The 12665-nt window shown below is 39.2% G+C and overlaps 1 protein-coding gene across 9 annotated transcripts in view; it reads right to left on the reverse strand.

The window, feature by feature from the left end:
• The window catches only part of nol4lb (nucleolar protein 4-like b), a 427907-nt gene that overhangs the window by 84441 nt on the left and 330801 nt on the right, over positions 1-12665 (reverse strand). For 7 of the 9 annotated variants that reach the window (XM_043710520.1, XM_043710524.1, XM_043710522.1 and 4 more), the window contains one exon: positions 3568-3684. The exons of the other annotated variants lie outside the window; for them this stretch is intronic. In XM_043710520.1, the coding sequence (XP_043566455.1) occupies positions 3568-3684 (117 nt within the window). The remainder of the gene's footprint in view (positions 1-3567; positions 3685-12665) is intronic. 9 annotated transcript variants of the gene reach the window in all.

Here is a 12665-nt window from a genome sequence, read left to right on the forward strand (position 1 = left end):
AGGGTCTGTGCCGTATGACTCTATAACTCCATGAATGGTGTCAAGCTTTCTGAATTTTATTTGAGCTGCATTCATCTAAGCAACTGGAGAATATTCTATCACAATCCTGATTTGTTTTTGTAGATGGTGTACCATAGTTTGGGGAACCATAGTTACTCACTGCAGGATTCCTAGCCTCTGACCAGCTCTTCAGACACAGTGTTTATATGACTAGTCAAATTCAGTTTTTGGCTAACAATAATCCCCAGGATGCTGATAGTGGGGGTTTTGGCATTGCAATGCTATTGAATGTCATAAGGTAATAGTTAGATTGTCTCTTGCTGGAAATGTTCATTTCCTGCCATTGGTGTAGTATGAAATGTTGCTTGCAACATGTCAACCCAAATCTCGATATTGTCCAGGTGTTGCTGCATTTGGACATGGGCTGCTTCAATATCTGAGGAGCTCAAATGTTCATGAACACTGTGCAATCACCTACAAACATCTTCACTTCGACCTTATGATAAAGGGACGGTCATTAATGAAGCAGCTGGAAGTGGCTGTACATAGGATTCTACCCTTAGTTACTCCTACAGAGAGATTCTAGAGCTAAGATGCCTGAGTGGCAATTACCACAACTATCTGCCTTTCTGTTAGGTATGACTCTATCCAGTAGAGGGATTTTTCCCTGATTCTCACTGAGGGGCTTTGCTGGGTCCTTGATGCCACAATCAAATCAAATGTGACCTTGATGTGACGGCAGTCTCTCTCAAAACATCTTTAGTGTTCAACTGTTTGTTTATGTTTGAGCAAGGCTGTAATGAAGTCAGAAGCTCAGTAACCCTGATAGAATCCAAACTAAGCATCTGTGAGCAGACGGATACGGTGGCAATTGGCTGGGTTGGATTTGTCTCGCTTTTTATGTACAGGAAATAGCTGGGCCATTTTCCAACTTGACAGATAGATGGCAGCATTGTAACTATACTGGAATAGTTTGGCCAAGGGCATGGCAAGTTCTAGAGCACACTTCCTCAGTATTATTGCCAGAATGTTGTCAGGGCCCAAAGCCTTTGCAGCATTCAGTGTCTCTAGCCATTTCTTGATTATCACATGGTGTCAATCAAACTGGCTGCGTGTTTTCACTTGTACCACTTGGGACTTCTGGAGGAGGCTGAGGTGGATCATCCGCTCAGCACTCCTGGCTAAAGATTGTTAAAAAATCTTTAGCGCTGATGTGCTGCAATCTCTCACCACTGAGGATTGCAATTTTTGTGAAGCTTCCTTTTTTAGTGAGTTGACTATTTGTTCACTACTATTCCTAACTAAATGTGGTAGTACTGTAGAGCTTTGACCTCATCTCCTGGTTGTGGAATCACTTTTGTCCATCAGTTATTGCTTATGCTTATGCTGTTTGGCACACAAGCAGTCCTGTTTTGTAGCTTCATCACTTTTGATACCCTGTTTTTAGGAATATCTGGTGCCACTCCAGGCATGCACTCATCCACTTTTAATTGAACCAGCATTGATCTCCTCTGGCTTGAAGGTAATAGGAATATGACAGGAAATGAGGTTCAGGGATTGCGCTTTTTCTACTGCTGATGGCCCATAGTACCTCATGGATGCTCAGTCTTAAGTTGCGAGGTCTATTTGAAGTCTATCCTATTTGGCATGGTGATAGTGGCACTACAACATGACAGATGATACCTTTAACGCGAAGACGGGACTCTGTCTCCACAAGGACTGTGCGATGGACACTCCTTCTAATACTGTGATGGACAGATTCATCAGTGACAGGTAAACTGGTGATGTTGAGGTCAAGTATGTTTTTCCCTCTTGATTCTTCTCTCACCAACTGATGCAGAACCAGTCCAGCAGCTATATCCAGCAGAACTTGATGAACATTTTCAGCAATAGTGGTGCTGCTGAGTTACTCTTGGTGATGGGTATTTAAGTCCTCCATCCAGATTACATTACTCTCTGTGCTTCCTTCAAGCGTTGTTCAACATGGAGGAGCACTGCTTCACCAGCTAAGGGGAAGCATTCGATGATAATCAGCAGTTTTCCTTGCCCACGTTTGACCTGGTGCCATAAAACTTCATGGTGTCCTGAGTCAGTGTTGAGGGCTCCCAGGGCAACACCCTCCCAACTGTATATCACTGTGCCACCAACTCTGGGTGGTGGCACCTGGGTCTTATGATGGGATAGGGTTTTGCACGTAAAGCAGGATTCTGTAATTATGGCATTCCTGACTGTTGCTTGACTGGTCTGTGAGATAGCACTCCTAATTTTGGTACTAACCTCAGATGTTGGTAAAGAGGACTTTGTGGGGTCAACATGGCTGAGTTTGCTGCTATCGTTTCTATGCCTTAATCATTGTCAAGTTGTCCATCTGATTTCATTCCTTCTTTGAGATATGTTAGTGGTTAGAAATAACTGACAAAGGCCTGTTAGGCCATTTCAGAATGTAGTTGCAAGTCAACAACATTGCTATTGATCTAGAGGTATGTGTGGCCAGACATAAATCTTCACTACATCCTCTCCAGTGCAGCCATCTCCTTTATATAAGGTGACCAGAACTGCATACAAAGCTCAAGTTATGGCCAGACTAAACATTTGTAAAGTTCTAGAATAACCCCACTACCCGCCACCCTTCTATTCTATGCCTTGATTAATAAAAGACGTGAATGCCATGTGTTTTCTTATTGATATGTGTCCTGCCTTAACTTTGACTCTCCCAATTTACAATTCTCACAAAAAGAATCTCTTTACAGTTCTTGGAGTTAAGCAGAATTGTGTTCTGATACACACAACCTCTCAGAATTTAACAGGTTAAAATTCTTGTTCTCCCTATATTGTACTGAGCTTTTGACAAGCATTTTTAATTCAGTTTTTTTTTGTATCTGGTTCACAAATAAATTATTTCTATTTGCAACTCTATAATGTATATGCTTTTTTGCCATATATTTCCACTCATTTCAAATAAAAAGTCGATAACTCAATCTTTGAATCTGAAAGTACTATCACATTTTCCCTGAAAATAGTTTTGCAGATCTTTCATATTTAACATGTTTATTGAGTTAATTAAAGGATTTTGTGGAGCAGCATTAATGCCCCTACTTCTGGGCCAGAAGGTCCAGATTGAAATCCCATTTGCCTTGGAGATGTGTCATAGCATATCCAAGCAGGTTCATTAAAATAACGACACCAATCTCTGTTTTTCATGTTGTACTGGAACTCAATGACCAATTTTCTCCTTCCTGGAGGTGTGAAGAGGGGTGGAGAGTGAAGCAAATAATTGGCAAATCAGCCCTTGAGTGACATTGGATACTTGACCACATAAGGGCCAAATGATCACTTAAGGGCCTCAGTTTAACATCTCAACTGGCTGTTTTCCCAGCAGGCAAGACACGTAGGTAGTTTCCCAACTCAGTAACTAGGGTGACTGGCCTGTTACTGAAGGATCTTGGATGCACAGAGGTGGGTAATGAGATGACCTCTGAAAGCCACCCTCCTGCCCCTTTAATCTTCAACCCCCTGACACCCCTCTCCCCTTGACCACCACCACATAAGAAAAAGAAATAGACCTACCTTCTTGCCATTGGATCCCATGAAAATAGGCCTCAACCAACAGTCTTTTGGACCCAGAGGCTGCTGGCCTCTGACTGGCCAGCAGCTTCTGGCAATCTGGGATTCCACTATCGAGGTCTGTAATAGGATGAGAAGCTTGCTGGTCAGATTTTAACAATATGATCAGTGTCAATTTTGCAAGTTTTCTCAGAGACAGAGGTGACTAGTTATTGACATTGACATAACCAGCCCTACACAGCCTGAAAAAGGAAACTCCTGGTCCATGTTTACTTTTTGAGGGATGCCAAGCATTTTTGAGTAACAAATATATTGGACCAAATTCTTACATTCTGAATTGAGATGGGGTGAAGGTGGTCTTTTAACATGCCCACGGTAGAATAAGTCCTTCTCCATTCCCACATTAAATCTGCTTAATTGGATGTCCAACCTCCTGACACTCAGAAAATCCTGCTTTCAGCAGACTGTTGACAGAGATGGGTTCATGACCCAAAATTGAACCGACCTCCTGATTCTCACCTCCAAACAAAAATCCAACCCTGAAAATCTTAATTTTTTTTGGTAGTAAGGATAGGATACAACATTCATAGAGTTTGCCTGTTTTACATTATTTTCACCATTGCCACTTTTAGTTTTCCTTGTTTATTGCCAGTGGCCCTGTTTGACTTTTCTCGTGACCCTTATTATTTACTTTGAATTTCTATTATATACGTTTAATGATTCATTTGTTGTTGAATCAGCTTAGCTGCTCTTTATTGTAACAAGTTTGTTTATGCTACTTGTTTTTATAAGTCCTTACCTATTAGTCTCACTTTTTAGTTTTATCCTTGTTTCATCTTCTCTGCGAGAAGTACCTTGCCATTTTGAACAAAGGGTTTTGGAGCTGTGAGGTCTTCTTGTGATGCTTATTGGGTCTACATCTTCTTTAATCCTCTATAAGAAGTTAATAGTTCTTGGCATCTCTTTGCCTTAATGTATTAGGATTAGTAGTTTCAGATCACCTCGAGCTCTCTGAGGTCACAGCCACTCTGGTGACCGAAAGTTGAGTTTAACTTATTCTGGTAAGGCATTACTTAATGCATTGCATTAATTTCTGTCTGTTCTTATTTTACTGTGGTCAAGAGCCCATTTAATTTAAACAGGCTAATAAATAAAAGTGTACAAAGCAATTTCATGCTAACTTTTTATGTACTGCATTGCCAAAGGATATTTAACCCTTGGAAACATTAAATAATTGATTTTCAGGGAGTCCAGCTGACATTACATAGGGAATGATTTGAAAACAACAATAATAGCATTTATTAACTTGATAATTAATTTCATTATTCTGGCATTTGTATATTATCTATATACACTATCTTCGCTTTTGGTTTATGATAGGAATTTTGTTTTAGACTTTAGACTGCTTGTTGAATAGGGTGAGAGAAGGTATAATGTCATTTTTAAAACAAATAGATTAAAAGGATTTATGGTTACTGTGTTACTCATTAATTTTAATGACATACAGCGTAACAGAAATAGCAAGCAAAAATGTTTCTATATTATTTGCTGCTTTCTTGTGATGCTGGATACATGATTCACTTGCAGTCACCTGAATCATTATGGTCTTCAGTTGAAGTGGGGTTAGAGAGAGAGATAACTATTTTGTATGTTTTAACTTTTGTACTGTTTTCTGTGTAATTTCCGATCTTCAATTTATCACAGTAATTACACTCTCCAACCAGTGGTGGCACTGACACCCCTCCACTGGAAGAAGGCTGCGCTACAGTGTGAACGGTTTGCATAAGCTGTAGTATTATAAATGTGGCCATTGCCATTTATTATGCAAAAATAAACTGACAGGAAATGCAGAGTTAGATTTTTGGTATGAAGGTGGATGTTCTGTCTCAGGAACTATTACCTTGAAATTCATGTAATATGACTCTGATAAAGTAAACCATTCCTTTTAAAAGATTTGACAGGACAGTCAACAGAACAGCTGCTTCCCTGGCAGCTGGCAATGGGTTCAAGTTCCATGGCTGCTTTGACTCCAGTCTGTCACTTTTGGGATTTACTCGCTTTACTTAATGAAACATCCGGCTGTGACAGAAGAGAGAATAACAGATAATTCAGCTCACCGCATGATATTTTTGTCTTTTGTTACACAAGTATAGAATGCTCCTAAACAGTGTTTCTGCAAAATTGCATTTGCACCATTTTGAGCATTGAACTGAGAAAGATTGTAGCAATCCCTACAAAGAAAAACAGACTATGAAATAGATGCCAGTATTAAATTTTTATTATTAAAAACTACTTTTAAATGTGAAATTTAATTCTTTTTAATATCTGAATACATGTTGTTCCAAAGTTTTACTTTGACTGGAAGAAACAGTTATACTATCTCTACTGCTTTCTAGTTAATCTGCATTTGTCTGGTTTCAATTGCTACTTTTTACTAGCACATACAATACTGCATAATGTGAATTCCAGGGTAACATTTGTAATGGTACTACTATCAATTGCTGTCTTCACTAAAAAATTAAAATTGCAAAATAGCTTTGACTGCACATGCACTATGAAATATTTCTTAACTATCATTATCCATGGCTTTAAAAATGAGAAACATTAAAAAATGTTATCAAATAAAGTTTCAAGGGTACATTTACTATGAGGCAATATGTTTCCAGTAATTAGAAAAGCCCAGGTCTTGTAGGCCATTGATGACATTCAGGAGAACTATGGAGCCAAGAGGATCACTCAAGTCCTTCATAATTTACTACACTGGTTTAAAATGAAATTTTAAATGTCACCATTATTGGTGGTGGAAATTGCTGAGGCCGCAGGTACTTCTATGGAAGCCATACAAGTCTTCTCAATTTCCCGTGGTTGGAGGGGGTTTGGAAAGTATTGAGTAGCTAAAACAGATTCAAGGCCCTTTGTGTGTGATAAAAATCTCAGTTGGGTACATTGATGCCTAGGCCACCTGTGCCAAAGTAATGGCCACATTGCACAGGCTGTTGTGGCTTACACGTCATAACCCCAGATCATATGCCTCAATCACCTATCGACATTCTGAGTTATTAATTCCAACATGTGTTTCAATAAAAGAGGACTGACATAGCTAAAAGTTAATGCGGAGTACATTCGGTGGCTGTCTGCAATGTCATACCTGAGTGTACTAAAGAAGTTTCAATCAGAGAAATGTACAACAAGCTGAACTGTAATAAAGAACAGTACAGCACAGGAACTGGCCTTTCAGCTCACCAAGGCTGCCCTGACACATGATGCCTTTCTAAACTAAAACCTTTTTCCTCTATGCAGCCTGTAGCCCTCTATTCCCTAATTCTTCATATATCTGTCAAGATGTCTCTTAAATTTAGTTATTGTATCCATCTCCACCACCTCCTCTGTTAGCGCATTCCAGGCATTTACCACCCTCTGTGTGAAACATTCACCTCTCATGTCCCCTTTAAACTTATCTCCTTTTACCTTAAATCTATGTCTCCTGGCAATTGACATTTCTAACCTGAGAAAAAGATTCCAGCTATCCTCTCTGCATGCCTCTCATAATTTTGTAAACTTCTATTAGGTTGACTCTCATCGTTTGACGACCAGGTTTGTACAATCTTTCCTCATAGCTAATATCCTCCACCTTGTAACATCCTGGTATTCCTTTTCTGTACCCTCTCTAAAGTTGCCACATCCTTCTAGTGGTGTGGTGACCAGACCATACACAATATTCTGAATGTGGCCTGACTAAAGTTATACACTATTGCAATATGATTTGCCAATTTTTATAATCTACAGTCTGACTGATGAAGGTAAACATGCTGTATGCCTTCTTGACCACCGTATCCATTTGGGTTGCTACTTTCAGGAAACTGGAGACCTGTTTGCTTAGATCCCACTGTCTGTTTTGACTATTAAGCGTTCTGCCATTTACTGAATACTTTCCTCCTGCATTAGATGTCCCAAAATGCATCACCTCGCATTTGTCCACATTAAACTTCATCTGCCATTTCTCTACCAAATCTCCAGCCTAACTATATCCTGCTGTATCTTTGGAAAATCCTCCTCACTATCCACAGCTCTCCAGTCTTTGTACCATCACAAACTTATTAATCAGCCCAGCTATATTCTCCTCTAAATTACTTTTATATAGTATAACAAATAGGGGTCTCAACATTGATCCCTGCAGAACACCAGTGGCCATAGATCTCCAGTTTGAAAAAACACCCTTTCGCAGCTACTTGTTAAAAATCACACAACACCAGGTTATAGTCCAACAGGTTTATTTAAAAGTACAAGTTTTCAGAGCACTGCTCCTGGTGTTGTGTGATTTTTAACTTTGTCCACCCCAGTCCAACACCAGCACCTCCACATCATGGCTTCTATGACTAAGCCAGTTCTGTATCCATCTTACCATCTCACTGTGGATCCCATATGACTTTACCTTCTGTATTAGTCTGCCATGAGTGACCTTGTCAAAGACTTGCTAAAGTTTATTTGGACAACATCTACCATCCTGCCTTCATCCATCATCTTTGTCACTTCCTCAAAAAGCTTGATCAAGTTTGAGAGACACAACCTCTCGGCACAAAGCCATGCCACCTATCGCTAATAAGTCCATGTTTTTCCAAATGTGAGTAAATCCCATCCCTAAGATTCCTCTCCAATAACTTCTCTTAGACTGAAGAAAGAATCACTGGCCTGTAATTTCCTGGATTATCCCTGTTGTGTCTGTGTTTAAGAAGAGCAATGTTGTCTATTCGCCAATCCTCTGGGTCCACACCTGTGACTAAAGAGGATACAAAGATTGTGTAGAAGGCCACAGCAATTTCCTCACCTGCCGCGCTCAGCATTCTGGGATAGATCCCATCGGGTCCTGGGAATCTGTCCACCTTAATGCTTTTCAAAGCATCCAAAACCATTTTTTTTATATTGATATGCCCTAGAATCTCAACATATACCACCATGTCCTTCTGTTTTGTGTATCTCCTTTGAGTATTTCACACTGTGAAGATAATGGGACAAAAGACTGTAGTCTGGATGACAGACATGTTTATGTTTTCTCCTTTAAAAATACACAGGGACAGGTGCTAAAAGCGAGTTGATCTGTGCTAGTAGGCTGAGTAGTTCAAGTGCACTGGTGGACTGAGATACTCACGTATACTAGGCTGGGTTTGAGTGCTGGTGTGCAATGAAAATTACTTGATAAAACATCACTTAATGATTCCTTTATTGCAAGTAAAATAATCTATTGCTCTTCGTCCTGATGTGGAGGAGCTGGTGTTGGACTGGGGGGGGGGGGGAACAAAGTTAAAAATCACACAACACCAGGTTATAGTCCAACAGGTTTACTTGGAAGCACTAATTTTCGGAGCACTGTTCCTTCATCAGGTAGCTGTAGAACTCTTATGATCCTGTTCCATCAGCTACCTGATGAAGGTGCATCGCTCTGAAAGCTAGTGTTGAACTATAACCTAGTGTTGTGTGATTTTTAATTCTTAGTGCTGGAAGCGCATTAGCAAGTTAGTTGCAGAGCAACCTGCAGAAGCAATAATCTCAAATCAATTGTCAATGCTCCACTATCTATTCAAAATCAGCCGCCCAATTATCATCGTTTACTACCTACTCATTGTAAGCAACCCAGAGACTATTTTTTATATCTTTTAGTTTTTTTTTGTGGGCTCACATCTAATCTGTGTCTATGTGTGTTATGTATTTCTTCTCACACTTAGTAGTTAATAGATATATAACCTAGTTAAATTGGATCCTTTTTAAGCCTAAATTCAGAAAAGGTTATCAACAAGGGAAATATTCTGTTTTAAATTAACCTTGTTGCAATTAACTGAGGGGTTAAGGCCTTTTTATGGTGCGGTGGTAATGTCCCTGCACCTAGACTGAGAGGTCTAGGTTCAAGTTCCACCCAGTCCGGAGGTGTGTAATAATATCTCTGAACATACTGATTAGAAAAGGTAGGTTAACTGAGGGGCTAGGTGAATAAAGAAGGGGAGCCAAATTAGCCTTCTTCAAATTGGAGCTTAACAATTTGGGGTATCCCACCTGGATCTGGAACAAATTGAGGAACCTCACTGGAGGACTGGTTGCAACATAGATATGGTCACTTTTTATGCCTTTGAAAATGGGGACAAGAATCAATTTATATCCCACAGTTTTTTTAAAGGTCAGCTTTATAAATCTGCCAGATTCTGTAATGTGAGAATTTTATAGATCCATGTTAAAAGGAAGTGCAAAATAAATGAACACTGTACCTTGCCTTCATTTATATCATATTATATTACTCAATTTTATTAAAGCCATTCAAGTTTTACTACAGTAATTTATCTACTCTTGCACCTGCTTCTAATGCAGTGCATTCAGTTATCATGGGAGCAGTCAGGATTTTTACAATGGAATAGGTGTTTGAAATTTATTTCCCATGGCAAAACAAAAGATCTTAATAAATAGCTGAATGTCCGGATTCAGAAAAGGGATGTCATGGGTTAGGAATGGGGCTTTATACCTGCCATGTGCATGGAGGTCATTGGTTGATGACAATTAATATCGAAGACTGGTCTGAAATTAACATACAGTTCACAACAAAACTTCAAATTTATCTACTTTTATTGGCTTTAAAACCTTAGTGAAGCTGAGGTTTCAGCATGGAAATTCCTTGATGGAAGTATGGATTATAGAGCTGACTTTGGCAAGATTTGGTTTGATGTAACAGCCAGGCATAGGGTCAAAGCCAATATTGGTGATTGGGCAAAGACAGGATGGCTGCAGTTTTCCAGGCATTGAGCTCTTTGGTCTGTCAGAAACTTGCCGGTCTTCCAGTGCAAAAAGCTGTCCTCAAACTAATGCTGTATACTGGCATGTTCCAATGTCCAATACAACATGCTGAGGGATGCACTGAAGCCTGGACAGTCACAGCAGAGCTGCAAAGAGGAAAGCTGATCAATTAAGGCCTTTCAGCCAAGGTGCTAGCAACTGTTGAGCCCCTCAGGCTATATGCCTGACATTGACTATACATTGTGAAACTCACAAGTATTGAAAAATGTTTATTTTTATTGCAAATTCTGTAATTTTCAGTTTGAAAGGATTTGCTCTTGGTCTGTATGCCTGCCACGGAATATTGAAAGTCTTACAATTATATTGAGGTACCTAAGAGTATACATGCTATGAAGCCAAGTTGAATTTTGTTGCATATTCTGTAATTTTCAACAGGAAATGTTTTGTAATGTACTTTCACAAATGTTATGAATAACATATAATTCTTGTGAAGAATTAAATTTTGACTCATTCAGCATCTGCTGTCACAAAGGCAGTTAGAGCATGTACCACTGTCTTTGGCACCAATAGCAGAGATTGAAATCTAGTTCAATTGTACTGTAGGCTGAGCACCTTTTTGGACTGGCAAGCTGTATACTGTTAATGAAGACCATCACTCATAGCTAGGGCAAAGTAGGAGCATGAAAGGGCTCCCTGTTCAAATTTTTGAGATACTTGCTTTTCTATAGCTATTTGGGAAAGACTAGGCACTTTTTAGATTCAAAAATAGTGATTTTTGCCTGTTGGTGAGCTTACATGAAATACGGTGAATAAAGATTTGATCAGGATAGCCCCTGTCCCATACAGTAGCTTTGATGTGCTGTTTTTCTGCATCAAGCTTGCAAGGTGAGCAAATGACTATTTACAATGTCAACGTAAGGCCAATATTGTAGCACAAAGATTTAAATGAATGCCAACATGGAAAATGACTGCTGATGGTGGTTTTAACGACAACCCATTGGTGAATTTCTCAATTAGCATATTGATGCAAGGGAGCACGTTAGACTGCTTTTCACGTCAAAAGTCAATTTGAGCAGGGGATTGAGCATATTAAGGTATGCAAGGAAATCACAAAATCAACGAATTATTATAGTGCAGAAGGAAGTATTTCAGCCAATTATGCCTGCCCTTTTATATATGGTATACAACACTTGCCAGAACATATCAAAATGTACAAAAAAAAGTTGACAACTCAGTAAAAGAAAAGCACATGTACATTGACGGCACAAAGATCAGAATGTGCCACTGAAAAATGCATGTTGCTGAGATTTTCATTGTGCACTCATCGTGACAAATGCAAGAAAGACAAATTTCAAACTAACAATTTATACTACTGGAAAGTGGAGCGTTTGTAAGCCAATTCTGATTGGCTCAGGTGTTGCCATGCAAAAAGCAGTAAGGAAACTATAGCATTTCCAAGGTCTCTGGTAAATCAAAAAATACATAACTTGAAGGTATTCCTTCTGCTTGCTGAGAATGGATCCCTGGATAAGAAGTATGTCACTCTTAATAAGTAAAATGTGTCATGTTACAAATTCAATTGATCATCAATAGTTGTTAATGTAAATATTAGTGAATGCTGGATTGTTAAACAAGCACTGCCCAATTACCAAATCATAGTTAACAGTGAATGTTTTGTCTTAGGTTTTAAAAGCACTGGCTGGTTGAGTATGATCTGTAATCTGCCTGTTATAGAAAACTGAAAGACACATTTATAATCCTTGAATCTGCAGTTCAGAGGTGCAGGAACAGAGGCCTGGGTGTAAATGTGAACAAATCAATAAAGGTGGAAAGACATGGGGGGAAATTGGTAAATAAAGTATACAATGTTCTCCCCTTTATTAATAGGGGCACAAGAGTACAAGAGTAAGAATGTGATGTTGAACTTATGCAAGATACTTGTTAGACCTCAGCTGCAGCATTGTGCATAGTTGTGTGTGCCACATTATGGGAAAGATGTGAATGCAATGGATAGATAAACAAGTGATTCACTAGAATGGTTCCAGATATGAGAAACTTCAGCAATAGGGTAGATTGAGGTAGCTGGGACTGTTGTCCCTGGAAAGAAAGCTGAGAAGAGATCTGATTGAGACTTTCAAAATCATGAGTGGGCCGGGCAGAGTAGATAGGGTGAAACAGTTTCAACTCATAAAAGAAAGAAGAATGCGACGGCATAGATTTAAAGTGATGTGTAAAACAAATAAAGGTGATGTGAGAAAAATCTTTTTCACACAGCAAATAGTTAGGGTAGGGAATGCACCTCCTGGAGGCAAGTGATGGAGACAAGT

Source organism: Chiloscyllium plagiosum, chromosome 20 (genome assembly GCF_004010195.1).
Source record: "Chiloscyllium plagiosum isolate BGI_BamShark_2017 chromosome 20, ASM401019v2, whole genome shotgun sequence".
NCBI classification, from domain to species: Eukaryota; Metazoa; Chordata; class Chondrichthyes; order Orectolobiformes; family Hemiscylliidae; genus Chiloscyllium; species Chiloscyllium plagiosum.